Source organism: Notamacropus eugenii, chromosome 4 (genome assembly GCF_028372415.1).
Source record: "Notamacropus eugenii isolate mMacEug1 chromosome 4, mMacEug1.pri_v2, whole genome shotgun sequence".
Lineage (NCBI taxonomy): Eukaryota > Metazoa > Chordata > Mammalia > Diprotodontia > Macropodidae > Notamacropus > Notamacropus eugenii.
The window spans coordinates 189,748,405-189,763,574 of NC_092875.1; the positions used below are offsets into that span (position 1 = coordinate 189,748,405).

The 15,170-nt window shown below is 39.7% G+C and overlaps 1 protein-coding gene and 1 long non-coding RNA gene across 8 annotated transcripts in view; one reads left to right on the plus strand and one right to left on the minus strand.

Moving 5' to 3' along the window:
* The window catches only part of LOC140500876 (uncharacterized), a 177,531-nt gene extending 169,162 nt beyond the window's left edge, over nt 1-8,369 (minus strand). For all 7 annotated transcript variants that reach the window (XR_011965923.1, XR_011965924.1, XR_011965925.1 and 4 more), the window contains exon 1: nt 8,165-8,369. This is a non-coding gene — a long non-coding RNA (uncharacterized lncRNA). The remainder of the gene's footprint in view (nt 1-8,164) is intronic.
* Nucleotides 1-15,170, plus strand: part of STMND1 (stathmin domain containing 1) — a 37,091-nt gene continuing 21,921 nt past the window's right edge. The window contains exons 1-2 of the mRNA XM_072603920.1: nt 1-827; nt 12,399-12,579. Of these exons, the coding sequence (XP_072460021.1) occupies nt 747-827; nt 12,399-12,579 (262 nt within the window). The 5' untranslated portion in view covers nt 1-746. The remainder of the gene's footprint in view (nt 828-12,398; nt 12,580-15,170) is intronic.

Sequence of the window (15,170 nt, forward strand, 5' to 3'; positions counted from 1 at the left end):
CCTCAGAGAAATAACGACGTGAGTTGCACTTGACTTCAAGTGAGGGAGGGCTGTGCAGGTCACCAGCCTCACTTTTCCTCCAGAGCTGTCTGAATCCAGTGACCAGATATTCATCAGGATGACTGGAGATGACCCAGGATGAGGCAATTAGGGTAGAGTGACTTGCCCAAGGTCACACAGCTAGTGAGTGTCAAGCATCTGAGGTGAGATTTGAACACTGGTGATCTATCCACCGCACCACCTAGCTGCCCCGGAATTATCATCCGATTTGTTGCGATAATGCGGAGGTCCTGAGTTCCAGGCCAGCCTCTGCAGTCTTTCAGATGACAGTTGCCCACTAAAGTAAACAATAAATGCTTATTGATTGACTGAAACTGACTGTACAATTGACCTCTTACAGAGCTTTCTCTCCGGTGCCCATGATCGGAATCCCCTCCACTCTGGAATGCGCCCCAGGATTTTAGCTTCTTGTCAACGTCTGCCCGTTCGAGTTCTTAATTACAAAGAAAGCCCCGAACCCTGATGCGGGTCCAGAACTCCCAACGGGACTTGGTGACGCCTTTTATTGTTAGCAACAGCTCCTGGTGGCTTGCCGAACTCCCCGGCACTTTCCTCTGCGGAGCCTCTAAAAGAGGCGCGGTTGGAGGGGGCAGGGTCCGGTGCAGGCTGCTGAGGCTAGCGGGGTAGGGGAGAGAGGAGGATACGAGAGCCAGAGGCCAAGGGGGCCAGAGCGAGCACCGAGAGTGATGGGGTGCGGGGCTTCTAAGCCCATGGAAGAGCCGCGACCAGTCCCGGAGCCTAAGAAAGGCTGGGAGGAAAGGAGCGAGGTAAAAGTACAGAAACAGACTTCTTGTAAGCCGTTTCACCCGGTAGGGGCCACTGCCACCCTCTCCGTCCCTCAGTCCCCTCCAGCCTCCACACACTGCTGGGAGCTAAGCCTGAGCCGGGGGACGTCGGCGGTCACAACCCGGGCTGAAGGAGGGTACCTCGGGAAGGGAGGGCCGGCATCTCACTCTGAATGCGCAGGTTGGGCGCGGGTGCCATCTCGCTTAAGGTTGACAGTCTGCTAATTTAGTGAGCACCAGGCAGAGCAGCAGCAGAGGTCGAACCAAAGGATGGAGACGGGAATAACTGGCCGCTGAACGCCGGGTCCTACTTATAGCCGGGCTTAGCAGCATCTCTCCATAGGCTGGTAGGGAGTTTCCCGTAAAATGGAAGGGCTGAGAGCTGCCACCTGCCGGCTTACAGTGATTAAATATAACTGCAGCTTCACAAAACACTGTTTTCTCCATAGAAATCTCTCTAGATCCTAGGGTCATAGATGTAGAGTTGGGATGGACCCCACAGGGCATCTAGGCCAACCTTCTTATTTTACAGATGAGTAAACTGAGGTCCTGGGAGGTTGCAATTTGCAGTTCACACAGCTGGGTAAGCCTCAGGGGTAGAATGTGAACCTCAGACTTAATTGCTTTCTCCTTTATATGAAAGATAAATAAATTGGGATGGACTACGGAGAGAGAATCTGGTGGAAATGTCAAAGGTAGCACTGCTTTTCCTTGCCCTCCCACAATTCCCAGGTTCACATTCTCAGATCCCCTTTTAGTTCACTAGAGAATGGTCACAGTTAGGACTAGCCCTAGCTAAAAATCTGTAGTAGAAGAAAGTGACCTTCATGCTTCTTCTTGGGTAGTGAAAGATCATGGGGTGGAGTTAGAGGATCTACAGTAGTTTCAAATGCCAGCTTTGCTACTGATTTCCTGTAACTTGAAGCAAATTTACTTCACCTGTCTGGGCCTCATTTGCATCTATACAATGAAATAGTACCCTTAAGCTCTTACATGAATTTTTCTACCAGTATATTCCTGACCTAGGCTCCTTTCCCTTATAACTCTGCTAAGTAACTGAACCTAGTCTGAATAAACTAAGTTGAGCTGAAGTATTAGTGGCTGACATTTACCCTTTACCAGTTGGCATCTATATCTTAAAGTGTTCTATAATCGTCCTAAGGTGAGAAAGTAATATGGGAAGTTGAGGAACTGTAATGTGACCTATTAATAAGAGTTATTTTTGGCAAGAGTATGTTTTACTGTCCTTCCAATATACCCAAGCAGGCAGCAGGTAGTAGGCAGGAATCTGGGCTTTCGTGGAAAGTAATAAGTGGGCACCCATAATACCCAGAGTTGCTTCCTTTAAAGGTATATGCAAAAGACAAATGCTACAGGAATTAAAAACAAGTGTTACCCATTGGGCAGATTCAGATGCATAGCATTTGCTGTCCCCTCCTTTTCCCTGTAGTGATGGATCAGGGCTTAGTTTGAAGTCTGCATGAGCCTTATGTTCTGATATTCTTTGAATGTGGCACTCACTACCCAGGAAATAAAAGAATTGAACTGGAAAAGGCTGGTCTCAATGGGTTCTATAGAAATTAATTTTAATTCACTAATTTTAAACATGCACACATAGAACACTTTTCAGTTAAAGAGGTAGTAACACCACAAATAGCCAAAATGTGTCAGCATTTTTTAAAAAATTAAGAATCTTTGTGATAGAGTCTGGGACACCGAGGTGGCACAGTAGAGTGACAGACCTGAAACTCAGGAAGACCTGAGTTCAAATTTGACCTCAGACACTTACTAACTGTGTGATCCTAGGAAAGTCACTTAACCTTGTTTGCCTTAGTTTCCTCATATGTAAAATGAGCTGGAGAAGGCAATTGTAAACCACTCTAGTATCTTGGTTGAGAAAACCCCAGATAGGGTCATAAAGAGTCAGACACAACTGAAAATAACTGATCAACAAAATATAATACAGTCTGATTTAGATTTTGTCAGACTGTGTAGAATGATTATTAGTAGCTTGTTTGACTCTTGGTAGGCTTTCTTTACTATGTCTTCCTCTCCTATATCTCTTGATATTTTTCATCCTCTGTTGATAATATTCTGGTAGAGAATAAATGGTACCTTGATGGTGGGCAAAACCAAATTGATACAAGAGAGACTTTAAAAATTTTGCATAAAGTTCTTATTGTGTAAAAGGCCCTATATTAGGCACTGGGAATAAAAAAAAAAACACGACAAGCCTTGTTCTCTTACATTCTTCTACAAGGATGCAACATTTAACAGATGACAATTTGAGGAGGAAAGAGGGAGTCCTAACAACAAAGGAAGCCAGGAAAGACTTCCTATAGGAGATGGTACATTAGCTGAGCCTTAAAGGGAGGCAGGAATTCTCTGAGGCAGAAGGCAAGAGGGAAGATAGGCTCTATATAGTAGTGGAAGATGGTGTACTAGATTGGGGTATAACAAATAGGTCACTTAGAGCAAACAAATGGAAATTATTTATAATTAGCTTGGAAAGGTAGGCTGAAGTCCTATTGTGAAGGGCTCTAAATGTCAAGCTGAGAAGCTCATATTTTTATTATAGAGGCAAGAGGGAATTGTGTTAGTTTCTTGAGTAGGGGAGTGATATTGTCAGATTGTTTTAGGAAAATTATTTTGGTAGCTTTTGTGAAAGATGGATTAGAAAGGGGAGAAGCTGGAAGCCAGGAAGCCAATGAGATATAAGGGCCTGAAACAATGATTATAGCAATAATTGAACTTTAATTTTTAAATGTCCTGACAATTTCTTTCTATATTCTAGTCTATTCTATATTCTCCAGGGGTGGGGAACCTGAGGCCTTGAGGCCTAAAGGGCTGCACTTGAGGACCTAGAAGGCCACATGTGGCCTCAAGGCCTCAGGTTCCCCACCCATCTAGCCTGTTCATACATACATACATACATTCATATACATATAAACATATATATACACATATGTGTATCTATATTTATCTGTATATATCTATATCTATGTATATGTCTCTGTATGTCTATGTATGTATGTATACACACACACACACTTTTTTTTGATGGGAGGTTAGGAGGTGGAGGGGGGCAAATACTCAAATCTTGGATCTTATTCCAGGAGAGGCCAGTATGCCGGTTTGTATGCCAGTACAGATCTGCCATACCTCAGTTGCCTACATAAATGCATAGACTCTAGAGAAGCACACTTATTAGAAATTCAGCATTTCAACTGTGCCTTAAAAATGAGTCAATATGAGCATATTTCCTCACATGAAGTATCTTTTTTTTAACTATATGACTTTAAAATATTCTGAATAAGACTTGGTAAGACCTGTTTACATGCTTTCTCTTCACTCTTGCCTAAGTCTGAAGTGAAGAGAAGGAACTGTAATGGAATAACGCATGATGTGCAATAAAGCATCTGAAACTCTTCTCGGTGGGAGAATTGTACTTTTCCTGCATGCATAATTCAAAGGTTACCTAATAAATTTTCTGAACATTGATAAGAATAACCTTTGGTGTTGGCAGGGGGTGGACTAAATTACTTTTAAATATCTATTTGTGCCTGAGAACTCATTTCTGGATGAATTTATGAAACTATATATTTTTACTTACTAAAATTAAGCTATTTTTTAAAAATCAAGTTTTGAAACAAAATTTACCCTCTCTTGTATTTCGAGGTGTATTTTCAGCTATTATTAAATCCACTTACAAACTATCATTATTATTTGATTTGGGGGTACCAATCAGCTCCCCCAAGCTTTAGGAAATAATTTCCTCTAGGCTGCATAGAAAACTCTTGCTTCTCCAAAGACTTAGAAAGGTGTTTAGAGAGCAATTTCAGGCTTCCTACAACCATTGTTTTGGATTCCACATGACAACTCTAAATACTCGTTAACTTAAAAGTCATGACTTTTCAGTATCACAACTAGAAATAAAAGCATCCTACCCGAAGAAAGATATATATGACAATAAATTCAGGCAAAGTATTCCTAGTAACCCCATTAACACCTGCCCCCTCTCCTTCCCCTTCTCTCATGGGAATAGAAGCATAAATCAGGATTCAGATTAGGATTCACACCTATTCAATTTCAAATACATTATTCTTTTCTAAGAAAGGTAGGTAAAATCAAATGGAAATAAGATATGAAAAAAATGGACTCTATGTTCCTTAGTACAAAAATGTATACTTTTTCTCTACTCCTACCAAAAATGTTCACTACCTAAAATGCAGATAAACTGATTATTGGGATGAAAATGCAAATTCTTTGCATATATATATATGTATATATACATATATACCTATATTTTGCATGTAAATGTGTATCTATGGCTATGTGTGAATATGTATCTACATATGCATATGTACATGTATATGTACATATACATGCATGCATGTATACATCTATAAATACATACTAGGTTTCCCTATCTCATCTAGTAAGAAGTATAGTGGCCACTCCTTGGTCTGATTCCACTATCAGCCCAGGAACTTTGACCCATGCCATTTTTCAAACCTGGGTGATTTATCTCTCCTTAGACAGTCTCACGGCCCCTTACTCCTAGAGGCTTACCATATTGGTATCAGACTTAGTGTAAACACTTGATCAGCTTAGCTCACTGCAGCTCAGAAGTCCTGTACTCGAATGGTCTGCCACCCTCATCTTCCCCAGTAGCAGAGATTATAGGCATGCAGCACCATGCCCAGTTTCCATAAATTAAAAAGATAAGTTTTTCTCTCCAAATTACTGACAGGCAAAGATGGAACCAATGTATTTCAGAATCACAGAAACTTGGAGTTAGAAGAAACCGCAGTGATTATGGAATCCAATAAAAATCCTCTATAGTATCCCCTTCAAATCACTGGTCATTCATCTTCCACTTGAAGACTTGTAGTAGAGAAAGAATAAATATTTATATAAATATGTATGTGCCAGGCACTGTGCTAAGCGATTTACAAACATCTTCTCATTTGATCCTCACACCAACCCTGGGAGGTAGGTATTATTATTATCTCCATTTTATAAATGAAAAAACTGAGGCAATCAGAGGTTAAGTGAGTTGCCCAGAGTCACACTGCTAATAAGTGTCTGAGGCTGAATTTGAATTCAAGTCTTCCTGATGCCAGGCCCAAGGTTCTTCTATTCACTGAGCCAACCCATCACCTCTGGAGGCAGCCCATTATGATTTGGAAATACTGCAAATTTTACCAAATTTTTTACTTGAAATCTACCTCTAAAATTCCTTCTTTTCCAATGCAGTTCAACCAGACAATAATAAAGTACCAACTATGATGTACAAGGGGCAGCTAGGTGGCATAATTGATAAAGAGTACTAGGCCTGGAGTCAGGAAAGCTCACCTTCACGAGTTCAAATCTGGCCTCAGACACTAGCTATGTGACCCCAGGCAACTCACTTAACCCTATTTGCCTCAGTTTCTTCATACATAAAATGAGCTGGACAAGGAAATGGCAAACCACTCCAGTATCTTTGCCAATAAAACCCCAAATGGTGTCATGAAGAATCAGACATGTCTAAAATGACTGAACAACAACTTGATGAACAAGGTGCTGTGTTAAGCCCCCAAAAGAGAAAAGACAAAGAAGTAGTTCCTATACTCAGAACAGCTTACATTCCACTACATTTTTTCTACTCATTCGCTCTGGGACAAATTAGAACAAATGTAAGTCTACTTCCTCCTTCCTGGGAGAATCCATCAAAAGATGAAGCTAAACAAAAGGTATCTTTCCTCACTCAAATGCTCACTCAAGTCATGGAATCACAGTGTAGCTCTGTAGTCCAACTCATATCCAACAAGCTTCTCCACTATACCATATCTGACAAGTGGTCATCCAGTTCCCTCTTGAAGATCTCCAAAAAGAGGGAATCTTTCACCTCTCCAGACAGTCCATTGTACCTTTGGACAACTCTAGTCATCAGGAAGTTTTTCCTGACATCTTCCTTCCTTCTTTATCCTTGTGTTTTAGACCAAACAGAACAAGGCAAATTCCTTTTCTGAATGACTTCCCTTCAAATACTTGAAAACAACTATTATGTTGCACTCTTCCCTCTATCTTTTCTCTCCATGCTAAACACCCCCACTTTCTTCATCTAATCCTCCCTTTATTGTATCCAGTGATGGTTTTTATTGCTTCCATAGTAAGGACTTTTAAAACTTTGTTTAATGTCTTTGGTTAATTCAGTAGAGGTAATCTCACCTGATAAAGGTATCAAGGTATAAGCATCTTGTTAGTTACTTTGAATGAGGTAGGGTGATTGACACAAAAGAATCCCATCTCTACATGCAGGTGGCTCAGGAATGAAAAGTATGGGTAGCTTATCCTGAAAAATGGATGCTCCACCTTGAGAGTCAGTAAAAGGTTTATTTGATTGAATGATTTTTTTCCTCCTCTCTTAGGTTTTTGGTTAGGGGTTGCTCAGATGAGGTAGGGGAAGGAGCAGGGCTGTGGAGTCCTTAACTTTAAAGATCCCAAGGTCATCTACAACATCTTGGACCATCACTAGTCATCTTGACTTTCGCCTAGCTACTGGACTTTGATGACTGATAGATAGAGTGAGGTTAATGACTGTGCAACTCTGCCTCACTTAAATCCAGTTCACACACAAGTTAAGACATCACCCTGTGATATCATTGGTCCTTTTGGAAAATGAAAGGGAAAAAACAGCAACAACATTAATATAACACAGTATGACACAAATTCCAGCCTTTCACCATTGCTCTGCTCTGGACAACCTCCAGTTTCTAAGAACAGAAAATCAGCTAATAGATTTACTTATATTGAAAATTTGTCACCATTTTCACAATTTAAATACTACAGAAATGCAGTTTATCAATGTTCTTTCTAAAATGTGGCATGTAGAACTCAATATACCAGTTAGGGAAGGACAGGGTAGAGAGGGAGAGAGAGAGAGAGAGAGAGAGAGAGAGAGAGAGAGAGAGAGAGAGAGAGAGAGAGAGAAAGAGAGAGAGAACATCACATCCTTATTATTTCTGGAAGCTAAGCTCTTTAAATAGCCTAGAGAAGCAGACTTTTTTCTTCTTCTTCAGAATAAATAATTCCAGTCCCTTCAATTGAATGTCAAATGCAATGAGATTCAGTTGTCACCGTCCTGCTTGAACTCTTCTGAACACATCCATGTTTGCCAATATCCTTCCTAAGACAGGGTCTGTTGAGTGCAGAGATGGATGAATTATCACCTCCTTCATTTTGGATACTAGGCTTTCATTGATACCCTTTGGAAAAGGTTAGCCCCCTTACATTAGAAATATTGGTTATTTTTTAAGGGTTTTAATTCTTACCTTGAGCTTTGTTAGGAGATAAGGCATTTCAGGCATCCTCTCCATATCCCAAGTTTGAGAGTACGAAGGCCTGACTTCTGGCTGTGGAAACTGCATGTCACTCCCATTTTCTTACCAAAGCTGAAATTCCCCTATCTGTTCAAACTCAATATTGTTGCCTTTAACACCTCTCAGAGGCAGATAGAAGGTGAAAGAATGTTCATTCTTGCTGGCAAAACTGGATAAGAACCCATGATCCCACAATCCTAAGAATTCTAGTTTATGACATGAAGATGTCATGAATATTTGGTATTTATGACATAATTTTGAGCTACTTCATAACAGGCAGGAGGAAATGTTAATTCTCAGCAGTAGTTTTGACATGTTTTAGAAATGTGGCTTTTTAGCCCTAAAGTGTTCAAGTTTGGTCTCAATTTGAATCCATTCTTTTAATTAAGTCTTGATTTTCAATTAAGATTTTTTTTTCATTCTACACTTAGAAATGCTAAACTTCATGATTTCTAATTAGTTCTTAAGGGAGGTTTTGCTTTGCTAGGTATACAAAATGATAGGTCTGAAAAGCTAATGAACAGCCCCTCCACCTCCGGTCCCCAGTGATGCAGGGACAATCTTTCTCTTACAAAGGATATCTGCAGGGAATGAACAGCATACTTGGCTTTCTTGCTTCCATTCATTTTAAAATTAACCCTACCCAGTCTCTGCCTCCATTAAAAAGGGCTCTCTTTCATTTTTGTTTGTTTTGTTTTTTTATAAATTACAGCTCATACATCTCCTTTCTTCTTTGAAATAATGGGAATATTTGGGGCAGCTAGGAGGTGCAGTGGGTAGAGCACCAGTGCAGGAGTCAGGAGCACCTGAGTTCAAATCTCACCTCAGACATTTTTACATTCACTAGCTGTGTGACCTTGGGCAAGTCACTTAACCCCAACTGCCTCATCCTGGGTCATCTCCAGTCATTCTGATGAATATCTGGTCACTGGATTCAGATGATTCTGGAGGAGAAGTGAGGCTGGTGACCTGCACAGCCCTCCCTCACTCAAAACAAAGTCAAGTTATGTCGTTATTTCTCTGATGGCATGGTCTTCTTCAACAACGAAAGATGAACACACAATGGGGAACGTTTGTTCAGTTTTCAGGGATGTGCTGGTAAATGTTTAACAACTGCCTCTCTGGTGGGAAATGTACCTATGACACACTTTTAAATATAATCTGTACTGTTAACCTACACTGAAGGCAGCTAGATGGTTTAGTGGATAGAGTATAGGGCCTGGAGTCAGAAAGACCTGAGTTCAAATGTCACCCTCAAACACTCACTAGCTGAGTGACCCTGGGTAAATCACTTAACTTCTATTTACCTTAGAGGCAGCTAGATGGCTCAGTGAATAGAGCACTTAGCCTGGAATGTTGTTTTTAACCACTTTTTGTGTCATGCATGACTTTTGGCAGTCTGGTAAAACTTAAGCTCAGAATATTTTAAATGCATAAAATAAAATATGTAAGATTACAAAGAAAATCAGTTATATTAAAATACAGTTGTCAAAATATCAAAAACAAAAGCCAAGTTGGCAGACCCCAGATTAAGAAACCTTCTCTGAGGAAGCTGTTTGGAATGCCCAAGAAGTTAGTCTTGCCAGGGTCACATAACCAGAATGTCTGTATCAGAGGCAGGATGTGAATCCAACTTTTCCTATCTTTAAATTCGGTTCTCTATGTACTATTCTAACTTATTTTGTCTAGAAACAAACAAAAAACACCAGAAATAATGATCAGATTTGGGTTCAAATGCCTTAAACAAGAGCTGTGTCACCATGGGCAGGTTATTTCTGTCTACGTCTCTGAGCCAATTTCTCTCTGTGGAAAATGAAGCAGATGCATTCACATCAGTAGGGCTGTGGTGGGGTGGAAATTGAGAGAATAATTTGATCAACACACAGCTGTGTCATCCTGGGCAAGTCACTTAACCTGTCTGACCTGCTAGAGAAGGAAACCCGGTAAACCACTCTAGTATTTGTGTCAAGAAACCCCATCCAGGGTCGTGAAGAGTTGGACTTGACTAAACATTAATCCACATTATTATGTTCTTGTTCACTTTTTAAAGTCTAGACAACCAAGAAAACAATAAACCAAACTCTGATTCAAAGTGTTTGTTGATCTCAGAAGAGTAAATGCTCATACTGAACATTTAACAATTGTCTCTCAAGCTAGTTTGAGCTGCCTCAAGCAGGTTCCAGTAGAGCCCAGGCAGTATTTATACCTGTGGGCTGGGGAGAGGGGAAAGAAAGAAGGGGAAAGGAAAAAGAAACTGAAACTCAGACAAACACAAAAAGACAGGTGTAGGGAGAAGGAAGGCAGCTGACAGACCACTTCATCCTTGTTCCTGTTCTTAAGTTTTATGAAGGAACTCCACTGGGAAGGTGCCCCCTACTGTAACTCATTCCATGGCTCACAGAAATCTCTGCTTGACTTGGGCCATGTCCAAAAATATATTTCTCATTCTGAGTTTTAGACCCATCCTCCCTCTGGGAGAAGGTAGTTGACAAGTTTAATCGACAGTCTTCTGGAATTGTTTATCATTACGCTGATCAGTAAAGTTTTTCAAAGTCATTTTTATCTATAATATTGTCATTGAATATGTGTGTGTTTGTACATATGCGTGTGTTAGCGTTTAAGTTATTTTTATTAGTGAGACTTTTAAAATGGAGGAGGAGATGGGATAGGCAAGCTTGCTGTCCCTATTGGTAAAAAAAAAAAAAAAAAGCTACTGGTTTATTTTGTCATGGATCTCATAGTCACCCAGGGAAACATGATCCTTGAAGACTGTGCACCATTTGTTCAGTATTGTGATGAGTAAAAAGGTTGGAGAGATGTAGTTTCTGGGTAATTTAATCATTTTATTAATAGGGCCAGCATGTTATTAATAAATGGATAGTCATTTGGCCTTCTCTCTTAGACCCAAGATGATTGTGGCACTGGCTTAGAGCCTATATGTTCTTTTTGGAAGAGGGATGGCAATCAGCTCTGATTGGCTAACGCAATGGGAGGTGGGCTATATTAAAATGAGAGGCTGAGAGTGACATCATGCCACCCTTGGGCGGAGAGTCTCCCTTTACCCCCTAATCTAATCAAATAATTCAATTCCACTCAAACCTGGACAGTACACAATGGGCTTCCCCACCTTAGATTAAATTCATTGTAAGGTGGGGTAGGGAAAATTAATTCAATCTCATTAACAATAACGTACTTCTAAAGACTGAACTTCTTACTTTTTAAAATCAGGACTTTAGAAGAAGGGGAGAACTCTGGATCTCCTCAAATTATTGGCTATTAATCATCAGTGTGGGCCTGTCTGAGTGGCAATCAGTTTTATCAGATCCCTTAATCATGTCATCAGTGTTTTGCGTCCCACGGACCCTCTTGCCTGGCCTGTTCATCCTGTTCCCTCCTAGTTCTGCTAAATTTCCTCTGCATCCATTCGTAAAGGGCTTCCCAGCTTCCTCTGAAAGTGTCTGGTGTGTCATTTCTTACTGCACAGTAATATTTCATACCATTCCTATACCTCAATTCATTTAGCCATTCCCCAGGTAGTGAATACTTCCTTCGTTTCTATTTTGAGACTACTAAGAAAAGAGCTGCTTTATATACTTTTGTATACATGCATCCCATTCCTCATCATAGAAACTGGCTTAATGTACACAAGTTATTACAAACAACATCCATCGCCAATTCTCCTTCAAGTTCCTAAAGAGAAACCATTATTTTAGAGGCTCCATTACCTATTACACTTTTTTTTGCAGACCAAAGCCCCATGAGTAACTCTTAGTAATCACCAGCCAGTACAAAGCTCCTGCCCATAGAGAGGATTACCTACCATAGCCTGAATATTGTAATTTCCAATCAAGGATCTTGAGATTGTCAATGTTGCAAGGCTAGTTGGTGGTCCTTCAATCTACAAGTCTTTGACTCTTCTGACTGAATTTTGACATTATTTTGTCTACATCTATAAAGGCTCAGCATTTTGATTGGTTTCATATTAAATTTGTAAATAACCTGAGTATCCTGGCCAGTACAAAGCTTTGCTGTTTCATTACATGATCATTGCATATGGAAGACAATGATTGAATGTTTATCGAATGATTGAATGGATACCCACAAAACAGAACCCCAAACATTGCTTTCATTTTCCAAATAACCAGTCATTCATAAAGTAAAAGTTTTTTTCCCCATTTTTTCACAGGCTGATGTTGGTAAATCTCATATACCTGTAAATGTTGGATCTTGGGATGAGTCAGCAAGGTCTAAAATTGTTATGGATAGTTCATTTGGACTGGAAGATGGTGTCTTGACGGGAAGCTTACCTGGAACAATTCTAGAAAATTCACCATCTCTTAATGAAAGAAATGAAGAAGTAAATACAGGTAAAGAATCCAGTTGAAATTGGAGCAGTACACCTCTTAGATCCCTTCCAAATCTTAGATTCTATGAATGAGTCAGCTCATGCAATAACATGAGTAAATTTAAAATAACTTAGTAGTTACCTCCCCGGATATACTGGTAAATGCTTAACAACAAGTATATATAAATATACATATGCACACATATATGTATATGTGTGTATATATGTAAAATATGTGTGTAGGTATATGTATATGTATGTATCGATAATCACATTTTTAAGCTTCATTTGTATCAATATTTAATTCGTTTCTTTCTTTAAGTCTAGGTAATCAACAAAAAAAATAAATCAAGCCCTGACTTGTAACATGTGGAGTCCAAAATTGTCCAATCTGCAAAAAAACCAAAAAATCCACTGAGGTAGAGCTCCAAGCCATAGTGCTTTATTAAAGGGTCCATGGCTCCCTCTAATGAAGTGGACTTTAGATCTTCCTCATGATCTAAGATGCCCCCTGGTCCCCAGAACCTAGTTTTTATAGGGTTTGATATTCAGATATGCACAAGAGGCACGGCAAAATACAGAATCTCATTGGCTGCTAGACCTTGCTTGTAAGGGCCAAAAATGATGTATCCATTCCCAAAAATAGTATATCAGCGGAGGCGGGGAGGAGGGGGTCATACGTTGTCAAAGCATGGCGAATCTCTACTGACTAAGTGATCATAAGGTCATAAGATGGTCACCTGCTCATGCTGGACAAGAGAGAGTAGTCCGGAGGTACAAAAATAAGTTGGAGGACTTTCCAAAGAATCAAAGCATCCCACCCACACTAGACTTGGACATGGAATTTGAGCAAAACAGGATGGAGATATCTTTGTCAGCATTCTTGTGGTTGAGCAAGTGAGTTTCATAAGTAGTAAACCAGTAGTGAACATGACATTAAAGTCTGAGGCCTACTATTAGAACTTATTTCATCTAATCATGCCTCTATGATCTATGTAAAATATTAAACTAATTAATACTGATTGGAATAGAGTAGAGGTCCAAATGAATCATTCCTTACAAACATTTGCCAATTTCTGAGGTGTAAATGATCTCATTGAAAATTTAACAATTGGCTGAAAGTTTAACAATTGGTCAGAGTTGGCTCCATCCCATTAATGGATCTGCATGAAACAGTTGGGGAACTTTTCCTCCTAGATGCTGATTAGGAAAACTGAGGACACAGGAACAAAGTGTTGAAAATGGAGCTTAGAGGTTATCTAGTCATAGGATCAGAGGGCTTAGAGTTGTAAAGGGCCTTCAAAGATCATCTAATGTGACCCTTTCTTTTTACAAGTGAGGTCACTGAGGTCTAAAGCATTAAAATAGTCATGCACACAGTAAGTGGTAAAATCAAGGGTGCAGTCCTTATCTCTACCAAACAGCACTGCCTCCTCCAACATTGTTGGATATGAACCTTGTTTTATGGAACATGTGGCATCATAGATGATGAGGTCCTTGTTGCCAAGGCATTAAATTGAACTTGGCTTCTTTGTGGGTTTTGGAGTATAATAGTGTTGGCTAGCAGCTTTCTTGTTAAAATGTCAAGTAAATTTATTTATCTCTTTGTTGATTGTTTGTGGTAACAGCCACTACAGAGGATGATTGCTTTAAACTTTGCCTGTATTCACCTCTTTCTACATGTAAGATCTGCATTTAAAAATAAAGTGAATCAAAAGGAAAGGTATTGTCCTAACAAGTGTAGAATCAAACAATTTTAAAAATCAAGAATAAAAGAAATATTTACGTTTTGGTGTTTGTGCTATTGAGAAACTATTTATGATTTATTTCTCTGACACAATTTCCCTTTCCTTAAATTACTCTTTGGTATTGGAATAATAATAATGTTGTTTAGTCATTTTCAGACTCCTGTCTGACTCTTCATGACCTCATTTGGTGTTTTCTTGGCAAAGATACTGGAATGGTTTGCCATTTCCTTCTCCAACTCACTTTGCAGATGAAGAATTGAGGCATACAGGGTTAAGTGACCTACCTAGAGTCACACAGCTAGTAAGTATCTGAGGTCAGATCTGAACTCAGAAAGAGAAGTCTTTCTGACTAGGCTGGGCACTCTATCCAATGTGCCACCCAGTTCCTTGACCTACAGTAATTCTAGTTCTTCCAGTTAGGGAGTATTGCTTCCTTAAATTTTGCCCTGGCTAATGAAGATATGGGAAAAATTGAGCCATTTCTAAGGGGAATCTAACCCTTCTTAAAAAGGGTTACAGACTTTAACTTCATGCAAGCTTTACTCAATTCAATTCTTCTTTAGGAAGCCTTTCTCAGTTCCCCAGATGCTAGTACCTTCTCCCCTGAGATTACCTTCCAGCTATTTTTTATCCATCTTATATATACCTAATTATTTTCATATTTTTCTCCCCCATTAGAATGATGTGATCTCCTTGAGAGGAGGGGTTGATTTTGCCTTTGTGTCCCCATTACTTAGTACAATGCCTGGCATATAGTAACACCTAATAAAAGCTGTTGGTTGACAAATCAGTACTTATTTATTAAGCACCTACTGCATGCAAAGTACTGCAGTAGGCTCTAGAGAAGAAACAACATTTAGGTAAA